The sequence below is a fragment of the Periplaneta americana genome, chromosome 15 (genome assembly GCF_040183065.1).
Source record: "Periplaneta americana isolate PAMFEO1 chromosome 15, P.americana_PAMFEO1_priV1, whole genome shotgun sequence".
NCBI classification, from domain to species: domain Eukaryota; kingdom Metazoa; phylum Arthropoda; class Insecta; order Blattodea; family Blattidae; genus Periplaneta; species Periplaneta americana.
Window position 1 is genome coordinate 59,188,806 of NC_091131.1, and position 16,390 is coordinate 59,205,195.

The following is a 16,390-nucleotide window of genomic DNA, read 5'->3' on the forward strand; positions in this document are numbered from 1 at the left end:
TTCAAAGAAAAGGGAGCATGAACAATTTATTTCTGGAACCAGTAGTAATAACTGGTCCGTTGACATGTTGGCTCATAAGCCATTAACATATTGTTTTTACGTTGTGCTCATTACAAATAATTACAGCAGAAACAAAGCAGAACACACCGCCATGACACAACAGTGCACGATGTCATTCGTCTGCTAATTCCCGCCCTATACAAGAACCAATCAGATTCACTGATGGCGGCTGATGGAGACTGCCACCACCTCTGGAAGCTGATGGAACCGGTGCGACACCGGTGGAGCATCAGTGACGTCATCGTTGAAATTCGGAACACCGTGATGCCATCAGATTACACAGCGCTGAGATTCGGAATACGCTCAATGCTCGCTTACTTCGGTTCCCTGCCAGGTACCGCGGCAGTGCTGCACCTTGCGTAGAACATACCCGAAGTCGTGGGCGCAGGTGAAGGGAGATCCGGCAAGTGCCTGTTCCTCCGGCTTGAAGTGCGGAGAACTGCGACAGCAGTCTCGGTATCGTGGTCATAGAGCGTCGCATGCTCACACGTCCAGGTTCGACTCTCCTGCCACGCAGTCAGGTCTAGAACCAAGACCAGATATCAACAGATTTCATAGACTGTGTTCCTTTCGGCGTTGCCAGACATCTCGAGTTTGAGTTGGATCAGGACTTGGTCCGGACAATTAACGTGAAGATTAAATCGTCGTTAAAATACTCGTAAGCTAACAGTCTGGATAGAGTGAGACTTTCAAAACTCATGCGCCAATATGACGTGCATATAGGCCCTGCCAGTTACAGCAATGTGCTGTGCTTTGTCACTATAGTATTGACACATTATCATATCCAGCTTGAACTTTGTTCCGTTAACATAACTTGAATACTATTGTGGTAGGAGAGAAAGATGCAACTTCTGACGCTTCTACTGAAGCACATGGATTGTATAGAGTCAAGACGCTACGTTGCAATTAAACATCGTTCTTCTTTCCCCCACCCCGATGGTAATCACTAATCAGCTGAGGGCGGCCGGGGAGACGGGCTGACAGATATGCGCGGAAGGAAATTCAGGGAATATATCTATGTGACAACGCGATGTCCACTCACTGTGTGGCGGTAGAAAGGCGAGTGGCGTATCGAGTTCGCATTCGGTAAAAGATTCAGGGAGAGGATGGGAGTTCAAAAATATAATAATAATAATAATAATAATAATAATAATAATAATAATAATAATATTAATAATAATAATGTATTTATTATGGCGAAGTTAAGACCATCAGGCCTTCTCTTCCACTTTTCCAGAAACAAAAGAAGCTGATACAATTTTACACAGTAATATTTAAAGAACACTAATAAAAAATTTATATAAGTTAGTCATAGAAGCACAAGTTGAGTAAAATAATGCAAACATACTAAATAATAATTACAAAATAATATAAGGCTAGGTGTTACATTCAATTATTATGCAAGCGGTAAGTGAACCAATATTACAAATTACAAGAATAACAAATTCAAATGTAAATTATAACTGTACAATACTGAGCAAAATTACATACAGTATATACACTCATATACACAAAGGAGAATTAAACATGAATATTGGTCACGTGTTTAAACAATTTACTTTTAAATTGCAACATTGTTCGACAGTTCCTGAGGGAGCTGGGTAGGGAGTTTCAGAAACGAATTGCTAGTACTGTGAAAGAGGAAGAATAGTGAGCTGTTTTATGGCAAGGCATAGATAATAGAGGGTCATTTTAGAACGAGTACCCAGGCTGTGATAAGAGGACAAGAAATTAAAACGCACCGAGAGATAGGCGAAATAGTATTGATGATGCGATATAGGAAAATTAGTGAATGGATATATCTTCGGTTCTGTAATATACGTTGCAGAGGTGTCTAAAGTTGCTTCTTTCACTGCGAGAACAAGGAGGGATTATGTTGAATATGAGATTTTGAAAATAACTGATAATTCAGGATACATATTTCACGCGCAGGAGAGAAATAAATGCACTCTAGAATAAAAAAATTGATGTATTTTATTATTAAGACTAAGATGTTGAGTATTCTTTTGAAGAAAAATGAGTCAAGGTGTATGTATCTACGTACATATGTATGTTTACTGCTACATTGCATAGGGTAGTAAGTATCTGGGCATTACGTATACACCTTGCGACACTTGGAGGATATCGGGTCGTAGATTTCTTTTTTCGCACACATACTTTTCTTCAGTCTCTTCCAGTCAAGCAGCAGCGACAACGATGGAAGAGGTGGTGTATAAATAGAGAATTTCGAACAGTCCCGTGGAAACCGAAATCCGTTGCAAATGAAGCAGTGAGGATTGCGGTACGTGTCCCAACCGCAGGTCTCCAAGGCGGTGTACGCGTGGCATAGGTGCTCTGTGTTCTGGTCCGTCCAGTCGTCAGCACAGTCGCTCACTACATTTACATGGCAAGTTCTGAGGACATTGTATTTCGTGTATGGTTGTATGTGGACCAGCTTGCAAGTCATCGATAGTTCGTTGATGTTTAGAATCCACTCCTTCGTGGCCATGTCGTACGAGATGTGCCGCACGATGTCGTCGTCAGAGACGTTGACAGGTGGTTCGGGGCGGCAGTTAAACTCGGCGTTCCAGATCACTGCAGTTGTTTCGTCCGTGTCGCTGTGACAGGCGGCGCAGTGCCAGTTCCTGTACGTGATGTTGGTGGTGACGGGCGCGTCGAGCAGTGGATCACTGGGTTCGGTTTCGGGGTGCTCGCAGCGCCGTCGAGTGTCGTCGTCCGGCCAGTCTTTCGGACAGTTCGCTATGACGTAGAAGCCTTTGTTGCAGGTGAACGGAGAGGCCCCCAGGCGCTGTTCCTCCGGCCGAAAATACGGGGAGCTTCGGCAGCAATCTCCGTATTGTGTGCAGAGGGCATCGCATGCGCATACCCATGGTTGCGGTTCTGTCAAGCAATCTGGCCTGGGGAGAAAGTGAACACTTTATTATAGTTCTTTATGCTCGACCATGCCGAAATGTAGTAATTATACACCTGGTAGTAGCCCTTTAATGCACCTCATTAAAGTACACCTATTCATTATACTTCAGTTGTTCGGCCAATGAGAAATTACCATTGTACCATTATAAAACCGCAAGTATCGATTATTCTCGGATATGCAATCGAAAGACAATTAGCGAAACGTCACGGAGGCTGGAAATCCAATACTGTCGCAGAAGGTTATGTTCTGTTACTATAATAATTAGCGTTAATTGTAAATAATATTCAAATAAATTCAATTTGTCATCTAGTTTTTCAATTCTAAATCAATTTCCAGGTTATATCAATATTAATGTTCATGTTATTCTCTACATTATATCAAGGTCAATGACATTCGTCCCTCGGAAAAAAATCAATACTTTCACGTCTGCGCACATCTCACAATTTAGAATGCCAGTTCCGCTCTTCACTTAGATAACCTTAACATGAATACTTATGAATAATTTCAAGTTATAAATATGGTCGAGCATAAAAAGTCGTATGAAACTTGTCTATAATGGTAATTAAGACGCTTGTATTAAAATTATGAAACTCGCTTGCGCTCGTTTCGTAAACAAACGTACTCGCGTCTTAATTACTACCATTATAGGCTCGTTGCATAATGTACTTTTAACAGTTTTGTTCTTTGTCGCTCCACTATCCCTTTACCCTAATCTCTATATAAGGAGCATCGTTTCTAAACGCGGTAAGTCCACTCGCGATCGTAAATTACAGTCTATACCAGGCATGTCAATTGATGCCCACAGGAGCAAGCGGGCGCTTTAAAGCCCAGGAGAGTCTGAGCGCTTTACAGCGGAAAGGAGACAGACTAAAGAGGTGGTATATGCCGCTTTGTCGAGATATATTCAGGGATGGCCAGCACTGATTCAATAGATAAAGGGAAGAGAACTTATTAAAACTGTATCCATGTTAATTTTAGATTTGCCTGAGAAGTATAAGTGCATTATAAGAATGTAAGTTTTAATTTTAATGCTCATTTTTCACAAGTTTGATTTTTTTATTCAAAAGAAATATTTTCTCAACTTTTCATATAGAAAAGTGAAATTTTCAGGTATAGGCCTAATTATTTAGTAGCCTTACAGAATGTTTTCGTAAATCTAATATACCGTATATACGTATTACTGAAGATAGTGTATTTAAAATTTTGAAAATATTCGCATGGAAATTGTTTGTAAGGAAATTAATTAACAAAGCAACTACTGTTACACCATAAGCAAAAGATACGTGCCCATGCGTTGTAAAAATGTCAGCTCTATAGCTTCTGCAGATTTCGAGAAAATAATTTAATATTCTGATGATAGGAAGTTGGTCACAAATATCACCTTAAAAGCATAATGCGATAAGGGTTTTCTTATAGATATTAGTTACACTTAAAACAGATACAGTACCTAGATAACTTTGCTTTGTACTGTAATATTGTTTTGATTAGTTTATTGATTACTTTTGTAAGGCTAAAGATACCATCAATATATATTCCAACTTATCATGTCATACTCAATCTCTTTCTTTGGAATATCACTTTCTTTATGAATGATGTATTTCATCCACTTAATACAGTATAATATTATACTATTATGGGATTTAAGTGAATATTCCTTCTTAACTCTCTATTATGTTATTAAGATTTAAAACACAAGTGCAATATTAAGGAATCAGTGTTAGTACTTTTGCTTTACAGACAATTTAGATAATATTAAACAGAAAGAAGCCATATAAAAATAACGACATAAAATTTCACGTTTCGTTTGAAGTTTGAGCATCACTGTTTTCTTAATCCAACAGGTTGCTTATTCATATACACAACCCTTCCACTTTCCATACTTAGCGCTTGCTGCCGCGCACGACGTCAAGGTCAGAAAAATGCGCTTGCTTTGACATCACTGGTCTATACAAAACTAGAAAGGTATTGACAGTCCAGCTCCTTCAAGACATCACCATGGCAACCGTTCAAACTAGCCAATCAGAGTCTAATGTGGCAGATCGGCGTTGCCGATTGTTTCACAGGAAGTATTGGTGTTCTTTCGTGGCTATTGTTTTCGTAGTTATTCCGGCGACATGTGTGTTTATATTAGCAACTACGTTAGAAAAGATGCAAATTTCGCTACGAGGTGCGGAATTTTGGGCAACTATGTTTCCTCTCTGCAGATTAACGTAAAGAATTTGTTTAAATACAACAAAATGAATGGTCGATCGCAAGATGTTAATGGAGAGACCTGACAATATCTTTGTTATTCTTAATTTTTCTTCATGGTTCAATATAAGAAACTTTTACTTAAGTATGCATATACTTCGAAAAGTGAATAGTATTGCCTGCGTGAATTTTTAGAATGAATGTCCGTATTTTGAGTTACGTAATTTCATTTAGCAATATGACTGTGTAGTTATTAATTTATTATCTATCTCGTAGGATCGTCAGAAATAAAATCATTGTCACCTTTCGCCTTATTTAAGTGAAAAAATAAAATAGGCCTAATTGATCCTCGTCATTATTGATATTAATATCTGAAACGCCTGGCTCATATAAACTACACGCCCCACTATTTTCTGTACTGTTCGTCACATTATGATACTCAGATTTATGTAGGCATGACACTTTTCCACGAGACATTATTAGCTGATGTAAGGTAGTCCATGCAGCTAAAAACTCTTTCCTTTATAACTTCTAATTTATAGCATGAAATCTTGATTACGGTTTTTACTAAGCTTACATAATAATAATAATAATAATAATAATAATAATAATAATAATAATAATAATAATAATAATAATAATAATAATAATAAATATTTTTATCATTATTACTTCCATTATTGGTGGCCGGGTAGCTCAGTTCGTAGAACAGCTGGCTACGGACTGGAAGGTCCGGGGTTCAATCCCAGGTGGTGACAGGATTTTTTCTCGTTGCAAAACTTTCAGAACGGCCCCGAGGTTCACTCAGCCTCCTATAAAATTGAGTACCGGGTCTTTCCCGGGGGTAAAAGGCGGTCAAAGCGTGGTACCGACCACATCACCTCGTTCTAGTGCCGAGGTCATGGAAAGCATGGGGCTCTACCTCCATTCCCCCGAAGTGCCTTCATGGCATGTTACGGGGATAACTTTACTTTTTTTTACTTCTATTATTATTATTATTATTATTATTATTATTATTATTATTATTATTATTATTATTATTATTATTATTATTATTATACTTTCTAGTCATAGAGTTCGTATGATACAAATCTATGAGTTCGCGCCAGCTTCTCAGTTCCGACACGGCAGGTAGGCGGCTCTATCAGCCGCCCGCACAACTTTACAACGTCGCTTTCTATCCGCGTGTGTGAGAGATAACTGTCAACACCTTACTAGTTTTGTATAGACTGTAGTTTGAAACGAAATTCTTCTCTTGAGGGTGCGCTACATCATGCTACGGCTCTTATTTATCGCAAATCGTGTTTTTACCCCGTTTAAATCGAGCGTGAATTTAAGGTGTCGGTGCAAAATGTGAACAATCCAGCTCCCTGAACGGATCAAACCACAAAATGTCAATTTTCACGAGTACTGTTCTTTATGTAAATGTTAATACCAGCTGCATTTATAATTATAATTCATTGTTGAATCTGTATTTACAGCTGGACGAAGTGTGTTAAGAGTTTTTCTTCAATAAAGTTGTTGGAAGCTAGTAACTGCTCAGGTACCACAGCTTATAGGTTGCTGTTTTTAAAAACATGGAAGACGATGTGAAAGTTGGAGAATATTCAAGAGGCTCGAGGAAGAGACAGAAAAGCACAACGAAAAGAACAAGAGCATAAGAAGAAAGATAAATACTAATTTTAACTCTCTTAGGCTGATTATCTGGTTGATTTTCTTTCCGAGGTTTGGCCTAATGTAAGACAGAAGTCATATAATCCCATGGCCAGTCCTCTGAGTAATTCCTCCACATATCAAACTATTACCAAGTCCGGCGACTGAGAAAAAAATAATGAAAGCATAAATATAATGGCTAATGACTTTGAATGAGTGAATGGAAGAGGAAGAAAGGAAGAGTTACGATATGTAAGGTACACGATAATCGCGTCCTTGCAAGGGGTTCATGGGTCTCATCTTTATGTAGCTCCTAGCCTAAAGGCCAGTTGTCTCAATTGGGTCCCACTATCCTATTTGCGTACCGTACGTAATTGGTAGACTTGCTAGGATACGGAGGGTGTATAATTGCCAGAAAATGCTTAATAATGTTAAAGAATAATGCGAGAAGCCATTGACAGACCTCCCTCCCAAATTTGTGATATTCAGGATCCTTTGTCGATGATGTCAGATTGCACGAGCATAGTAAATATGTAACTTGTTGCAAGATTTCATTCGAAGGTAGGCCTGTCTAATGAAATATTCACTATTCGGATTTAGATCCAAAGTTGTTTTTCGTGTTATTTTAGGATCTCTTTTGACGTTCGTTTAAAGCAGCGGTGACCACACTAGGTATCGTGATTACATCGTGTAATCAAAGACATTCATACTGGTAAGGGGAGTTTCCTGTACATTGCTCTCTGTCTAGTTTACGTACTGAAGGTAAGCAGTGTCGGTATCATGTCGCTCTACAAACCTTCTGTCTCTACGAGCAGGAACAGAAGGTTTCGTATAGAGTGGGAAGATGAATTTATTCCATGTTTTGTCGGAGAAAGTGTAATATGTTGCTTTGCTCAACGGTTCAATTAGTAGTAGTATATAGAAGCGACATTACAGAACATTACTCTGAATACACAGGCATAATAGATATTATTATTATTATTATTATTATTATTATTATTATTATTATTATTATTATTATTATTATTATTATTATTATTTATCAGCAGTTGTTACCATAACTATTACATACGTACCTCAATATATAGGCCTACATCTTCCCTTGAATGATACGCCGTATCTCCCTTTTAATTTCTTTTTTAATCTTTTGGTGACTATTATCAGTTATTTAATAGTTATTGAATAATAATAATAATAATAATAATAATAATAATAATAATAAATATAAAGAAACTTGTTGAATATTACGTGCTAGTGTAGTAATGAAACGAGCTATTAAACTCCAAGAACTGAAATCAGCCTTAAATCATCGTCATGAAGAGAAAGATGACATAAATAAATGTAAGGAAGCCAGCTATCTAGTGGCGAACGAAATAGATCGTTCTCTTAAGCCTTCCAACGAAGGAGAGTTTTATAAAAGCGTAATGATCAAGGTGGTTGAAATAATTTGTCCAATGAAAATTAATTAATTTTGAAAAACTGCTCATTTCTCGACTAAATATCCAGAAGAGAATTCAGGAAATTTCTGAGTGTGTTCATTGAGGAATATTTAAAAAAGCAAGAAAATTTGTATATATATTTTAATTGGTTCTTGATGACAGTAATGCCATTACCGATACAGCAAAACTTGCGATTTTTATTCGCGGGGTTGATAAAGAACTCAATGTTAGTGCACGAACCATCACTGGTTGTAGTTTTCATGTCATGTACCTCTCCCCCGTCTCCTTACTTCATAGACTGTCTCTCGCGTGTAATCACTGCCGTTCGAGTTTTGGTCACCGCTGGTTTAAAGCATTAAAGTTCTTTATCGGAAGAAACTGACGTATTTTCTATGTGTTCAAGATGGAGAAACTAAATAATGTGGGAAGTTGTACGAAATTAAGAAGACTACATTGCACATTTTGTATCTGTAATTGTCCCGTACTGCATTGTAGGTTTTATCCATTAACTTAAAAGAATAAAATAATTTTTAATTCTCCTATGAAAATTGGCAGGGGATTCAAATAAATCCCAAAAATTCCGTGGAAAATCTAAAACTCTAATTGAAGTAATGAAAATATACGTGTGTACTTCGGCGGTTGGATTATGCATTGGACGGTCTGTCTGAGAGCGTTCGATTGACGGTGATTACACGCATTCTTATGAGGCTGCAGCATACTGCATCGCGTCTTGGGACATTTCGTCCGATGCAGTATGCCAGTAATGTCAGAGTTGTAAGCTCCAAAGCGGTTGTGGAGCTAGAGAGTGCAGTCGGAGCGTGAACTTATGTCTGTGGAAACACCGGAGCACGCAACGAGTCATATTGGAGCGCTCCGCTCCGTTTAGTCTCTGTCTGACAACGCTGCAGTATGCGGTGGGCCTTACTGTAACAGTGTAGTGTCTTTTTTCACTACTGGCGGGTTCTTGACTGTTCGTCATTCGCGCATATGTAAACAGTGGTGTAGACCAATTTACCGACAGAGTCCTTGCCCATGTTGCGCCGTGTGAGGATAGTCTACTCTACACCCCCTCGATGAAATGAAAAGATAGAGCTTTATTGGGATGCCACGGGGGGACTCGAAGCTTCCGAAGAAAATCCCTGTGATATCTACATCATGGCCTTGCCCAACACAAGTTAAAATCGTTGATACGCCATGCATCGAACACAGGTCCACAGTATTATGGGAAGCCAAACGTTCTAGCTACAGTACCACCATGGCGGCTACACTGTAGTATATTTTGTTTGATATTCATGTAGGTATATATAGGTGTTGTACATCTATCATATTTATTGTGGCCGTACGATCTTACCTAGATTTCTTAATTTCCAGTTAAAAGTTGAGCTACGCCAAGCATTTCACTACCGAGATTCTCCCCTCGTTTTAGAAGCGGATATACCTCCACCCTCTCGCCTGAGCGACGTGGTAAATAATAGTACATTATGCAACGAGCCTATAATGGTAGTAATTAAGACGCTAGTATGTTTATGAATTCAGCGCAAGCGAGTTTCATAATTTTCATACGAGCGTCTTAATTACCAGTATAGGCAAGTTTCATATGACTTTTTATGCTCGACCATATTTCTAACTTGAAATTATTCATAAGTATTCATGTTATTCTTATCTGACTGGGGAGCGGAACTGACCTTGTGCAATATCTCGTAAATTGTGAGATGTGCGCAGACGCGAAAGTATTGATTTTTTCCGAGGAACAAATGCCATTGACCTTGATATAATCTGGAGAGTAAAATGAACATTAATCTTGATATAACCTTGAAATTGATTTAGACATTGAAAAACGAGATGACAAATTGAATTTATTTGAATTTTATTTACAATTAACGCTAATTATTATAGTAACAGAACATAACCTTCTGCGTCAGTATTGGATTTCCAGCCTCCGTGACATTTCGCTAGTTGTCTTTCGATTGCATATCCGAGAATAATCGATACTTGCGCTTTCATATTGCTACAATGGTGTTTTCTGATTGGTGGAACACCTGAACTTTAATGAATAGGTGTACTTTAATGAGGTCCATTAAAGGGCTGCTACCAGGTGTATAATTACTACATTTCGGCATGGTCGAGCATAAAAGTATAATCCAACTTGCAACATTCATAATTAATTTCCCCCATATAACAATTTACTGTAATTTCCCTCTATTGGATATAACGCGGTCCCTTGAGGGAGCGTTATATCGAGGTTTCACTGTATTCATATATATCAGAGTTTTCCTGTCTATTTTGTCGCATCCATCCCTCCCTCCACAGGCTTCGGCATGTATTCTCCGTCACTCTAGTTTCCCATCTCTCCACCTCTTTCCACAGACAGCAGAAGGACGTCAACGGAGACCGGCGCATGACATAGGCGTACATAACTCATCTACTGTATATTTCCATGAAACCCTTGAGGTATATTAGAGAATGGAACGTGACGGACCGCGCGAAAAACCACAAGGCACGAAGGTCATCTTACACTTGTTTCCACGGTATCATGAGTGACGTTAGAGTAAAGCTTTCAGTTCATAAGTTACAGTTTTCGTCTATTGTACATTGAACATAGTTGTTTCACATCAAGAAATGTAAATTAATTTAATCATAACTCCTTGACGAAGATTTGTGAGAGAATGTGCTAATCTGAAGGTGGGATATACTTGGTTAAAATCCTAAGAATGGGGGTAACCCCCCTAGTGATAATAAAGTGGTGAATATTAGGAATTTTACTGTAGATATTTCATTTCCTATCAAAAAAGTTTGATTTACTAATCTGAGCCTATAGGTTTTTTAATTTTTCAAATAGGTTTGGTATTCTATGCTAGTAAAACAAACTGTACTCAGAAATTTCATTTAAAATAATTTAATGAGAAACTCATTAACAGAATTCTTAGTATTAAAGATCTATTTCTTGTTGATTGATGAATGACCTACTTGTTTAATCATAAATGCATTTGCTATTTGTTAATGTGATTATACACACATGAAGTTCTAGTATTACACGTAGACTTCACGACAGACGCGGTAGATGGGATCATAGACTTGCGATTTCGCACACGTGCTTCTTTTCAGCCTTCTCCAGTCCAGCAGTATCGTGAAAGACGGTAGCTCGGGCATGGCGGTGGACACAGGGTAGGACTCGTCCTCGTTCACAAAGTAACACTCCTCGGAAACACTGAATCCGTTGCAGATCAAGCAGTGACGATTTCTATACGTTGTTGCACCGTGACACACACGGGCCGTGTACGACTCGCACATATTTCGAACTTGGACGCCCATCCATGTCTTGCTGCACTGGCTAACGACCTCCAATTCGCAGCTTCTTAGCAAGGAGTACACATCCAGTGGTGGCCGGAACTGCAGGTTGCACACCGATCGCGCTCCCTCAAATTCCAGGCCCCAATCCTTGGTTTCGGGGTCGAAGGAGAACAGTTCAGCGGTGGACTTGCCGGACTCTAGCCTGTCGGGGACGTCGTCACACTGGAATTCCGCATTCCATATGACGGAGGAGTCGGCGAAGACATCACGGTGGCAGGCTGCGCAGTACCAATTTCGGTAGGTTATGTTGGTACTTCTGCTGGTGAGGGGGGCGTCGAGGATCGGCACTCTGTAGTTGAAGTCCGGCCGTTCGCAGCGCTCGCGTACTTCGGTGCCCTGCCAGGTACTGGGGCAGTGCTGCACTTCATACAGGACGTACCCGAACTCGTGGGCGCAGGTGAAGGGAGATCCGGCAAGTACCTGTTCCTCCGGCTTGAAGTGCGGTGAACTGCGACAGCAGTCTCGGTACCGTGCGCATTGAGCATCGCAAGCGCATATGTTCTGCTTGGACTCTCCTGCCACACAGTCTGGCCTAGAACCAAGACCAGAGATCAACGGATTTCATAAACTTTGTTCCGTTCGTTGTCGCCAGACATCTCTTTTCTGAATTTAATCAGTGATTACAGTAAACATGTAATCAGTGATTACAGTACAAATGAAGCAAAAGTCATCGTTGAATAAGCTTACAGTAGGCTATAGCTTGACAATATAGACTGAAGTTCCGAAAATGTATGCGTCAAGGTGACGTGTTCATAAGCCCCGCCAGTCACAGGAATGTTCCACGATTTGTCACTACAGTCTTGTCACATTTTCATATCTCTCTTGAACTTCGTCCCGTTAACATAACTTGATTAATATTGTGGTCGCAGAGAAAGAAGCAACTTCTGCGCTACGTCCATAATATGTAGACTATTTGTTTTGTATGTACGAGTACAGATCGATTATTTAGTCCTGACAGCTCGGCGACACGAAAGAGGGGAAGTAATAGAAGTAGTGGGGGGAGCTCCGGAGTAGAGATAGGGCGAGCGGTCGGTAAAGGAATGCAGTACAGCTTAAAGGGTGGTAGACAATAAACCGGGAACGGAACCGACAACGCGAACGAGAACGGAAATTATGTTAAAATAAATGTATTTAAATGTGAACGTTCACAATAGTTAATTGTGAATGCTCACATTTAAGTACATTTATTTTAACAATATTTCCGTTCTCGTTCTCGTTTGCATTCCAAGTTTATTGTGAACCAGCCTTAATTGTACTAGAAACATAGCTTTCTACCGCACGCATGACATCCGATCGCTCCTAAGGCAAGCGAGTGACTAACCCAAACATCCCTTGGCGTAACTAAATGGACACGCCTGACCCAGGCGCACATGGCCGACGATTGTCAGCACTAAATAATCGTACTGTATGTAAAAAAAAAACGCGACATTAGAACAAAACAGCATTTTCCCTTTCCTCCCTTTGGTAGCAGTCAGCTGGAGAACGGTCGGGTGGACGGGCAGGCAGATAAGCGCGGAATGAATGTCACTTTTGTGTTAAAGGCTGGTTCACAATAAACCGGGAACGCAAACGACGAGAACGAGAACGGAAATATTGTTAAAATAAATGTATTTAAATGTGAGCATTCACAATTAACTATTTTGAATCTTCACTTTTAAATACATTTATTTTAACATTATTTCCGTTCATGTTCTCGTTGTCGTTTCCGTTCCCGGTTTATTGTGAATCAGCCTTAAGGGTGAGATAATAATGAGATTCAGTATAGTATTGCAAAATTTATTTGTGTTCGCATTAAAAATAAAGGAAAGAATGACTGTATTCGTGGTGAAAATCCTCCTTTCTAAAAGTTGTAGTGAGAACAATAAAGTTTATAGTAATCTTTTAAATTAGATAATAGCATCACTCTTAACAGAATTGTGACATTCATTGCTTTTTCCCGTGTACGCTTCACATTATACGAGTATATATGACAACGTCGTGTCCACTTCGTGTGTGACGCCAGAAATGCGAGTAACGTATCTAATTCCCATTGGCCAATGGATTCGGGGAGCAGATGGGAGTTTAAAAATATTTACGTTACGGAGCTGTCAAAAGTTGGTTCTTTCCCTGTTGGCAGGGAGAGGTTATGTTCATTATCAACTTTTGAGTACAACTGACATTGAGAATACGTGTTTCGCTCGCAGGAGAGTAGTAAATACACTACTGAATCCAAAAATTGATTTATATACTTACAGGAAGATATTACTATGATGTACCGAAGTACATATGATATTTTAGTGCAGGAATTCTGCGTTACCATATGATGAAACACTGGTTGAACGGAGAAAAATTCTCTCCGGACCAGGATCCGAACTCGAATTTTCAGATCGGGTACTTAGTGTGTTGGACATTGTGGCACTGTCACATATTCTATGATACAGTACATGAGGGTAGGCCACCAAAGGGAAACTGAGAGGAATTCAATCGTCATCGGAACTGGTATGGCTTAGTGGATAAAGCGTCAGCACGTAGAGCTGAAAACCCGGGTTCAGGTCCCGGTGCTGGAGAGAATTTTTCTCCGTTCTACTCATCCTTCATCACAATAGGAAGATGTTGAGTAATGTTCTGAAGACGATTGATTCAAGGTATGCCTCATGTATTTAAATTGCCGCCAAACGTTGCAAAAGTTACGAAAATCCTTTTACTGTCTTGCTTTGTTAGAAATGTAGTAAGTAATTTAAAACTAGGTTTCATTGATGTAGTATAATTCGCGCCATATATGGTCCCTTGTAATCTTCGGCCCGCCCACGATATTCTTTGCTAGCTTATCGAAATATGCTTACTGCGTGGAAAGTCTATACTCGAATTGAAATAATAAAATACAATACATTCGAACATGTCTAATTCGAATGTTTCTAATTTGAAATCGCAAATAATTCGAACTTTTCTCGTGGTCTCTTGACATTCCTATGCAATGCAATGTTAAAAAATCGTCTGTAATTCAATTTTTTTTTCTTATTCGTAGTGGAACCCAAAGAAATTCAGTTTCAAAATTACGAAACATGAGTGAGCAACATAGCGCGAACAGATTGTCGCCCAATCTTCAAATGAAGAAGGGTCATGGCATCCCCAAAAACCATTGCCTACATTCGCCCAACCCATGGACCAAATCCAGAAATTAAGGTTCTGTGTTAGACAACAAAATGTGGGTGAAACTATTTATTAATCGGTCAATAAACTCTTGGAATTTTGCATGAATGAAAGATTGAATGCAAAAAAAAAAGTATAAATTTAAAGAAGCTTTTGAATGTTCTATCGTATAAAAACTTTAATAAATTTCTCTAATTGGAAGTCTTGGACTATTCGATTTTTTTAAATGCTCCCTTCAACTTCGAATTAACGAAATTTGACTGTGTGTACTTAGGCTGGCATCATACTGCATCGGACATTCTGTCTCGGGGAAGTCGGTTTTGTCTCGAACCGTTCGATGACTGTGATTACATGCATTGTTATGAGGCTGCAGCAAACTGCATCGCGTCGCGGTACATTCGTCCGATGCAGTACGCTGCAACCTCATAAGAATGCCTGTAATCACCAGACAGCCGATTTTCGGTTCCTATACTGAACGTTAGGTATACGTTAGTTGCATGGAGGTCATTGAACTCATTGCTACGCTTCCTCCAACGCTAAGGAACGTAACGTCTTGTTGCTGTGTAGGAATCGAAAACCCGCTGTCTGGTAATCACCGACACATCGAATTATCCGAGACAAAACCGTCCTGTCTGAAACAAAATGTCCGATGCAGTATGCTGCAGAGTAATGCACTGTAGCCCACAGCTCAGCACTGCTAGCCCGCACGCGTCAGTAGCCCAGCCCTATCCAAGACCAACACTGCTTGACGCGGCCATTTCCTAGCCCATCGCACTGCTCAGCACTGCACTGACATCAACCCATCAGTTAGTTGCATTGTACTGTTTTTCCGCTAGCGCGCATTGGTTGTGCTCTCGCTTGGCACAATCCGCACAACATACAAAATGAAATTATTTTCCACTGCCGTCGAACACAGTTTTAAAAGCTGTCCAAATGGTACTTTCTTAAATTTCCATCCGACTCTGTTGTTTTAAACTATCTAACAGCGATTTTGTCCTTCACTACTTTTTCTCTAGAGAGGCTGTATTTTAGAATGTGTGCTTCCACGGCCAGTGTCTGTGATGAAGGTTTTCCGGGCTGAGATGCCGTGGTCTATTATTCTATCAGTCTACCAGTCTTTGCGATGCACCATTATTTGGACTCATCTTGAAAAAACAGAAATCAAAAACTGAAACAAAAACGTTTAGAAGTACTTCAACTAGCTTATGGAAATCATTTAAATATATATAATACTTTGAAGCACAATTAAAATATTGTGCCAATTGTTCTTGTGTTCTACTGATTATTTAAAAATTTAATTTATGTTGTAAATATAAAACATAATAGTGATATTTGCCATGGATAGGAATTGCTGGAAAACTCGAGAAGAACTCTTACCTGGACCATTGGCTTGCCCAATGCAAGTTATAGATCGTTGGTACGCCGGGGATCGAACCTACGTCCAAAAGATATTAGTAATTCCAACGCTCTAGGCACTAAACCATCGTGCCAGCTGCACTGCAGTGCGATATTGATGAATATATATATATATATATTTCAGTGACTTTATATGGAAAACCTCGAGACATATTAGAGTATGGAGCATGAAGAATGGCGCGAAAAACCACGAGGCACGAAGTTCATCTTACCCTTCTGTTTCCATGGTATCAAGAGT

At 39.4% G+C, this 16,390-nt stretch overlaps 1 protein-coding gene and 1 long non-coding RNA gene across 5 annotated transcripts in view; one reads left to right on the top strand and one right to left on the bottom strand.

Moving 5' to 3' along the window:
* Positions 1–16,390, top strand: part of LOC138714997 (uncharacterized) — a 935,649-nt gene that overhangs the window by 65,934 nt on the left and 853,325 nt on the right. The window lies entirely within an intron of this gene.
* LOC138714992 (uncharacterized) overlaps positions 1–16,390 on the bottom strand; it is a 38,611-nt gene that overhangs the window by 9,255 nt on the left and 12,966 nt on the right. Inside the window, exons 3-4 of one of the 4 annotated variants that reach the window (XM_069847343.1) lie at positions 11,273–12,139; positions 2,819–2,957 (exon numbers count right to left, since the gene is read on the bottom strand). The exons of 1 other annotated variant lie outside the window; for it this stretch is intronic. In XM_069847343.1, coding sequence (XP_069703444.1) covers positions 11,287–12,139 — 853 coding nt within the window. In that variant the 3' untranslated portion in view covers positions 2,819–2,957; positions 11,273–11,286. Of the gene's footprint in view, positions 1–1,225; positions 2,958–11,136; positions 12,140–16,390 lie in introns of those variants that run through there. 2 more of the 4 variants (XM_069847346.1, XM_069847342.1) reach the window with 2 other exon arrangements.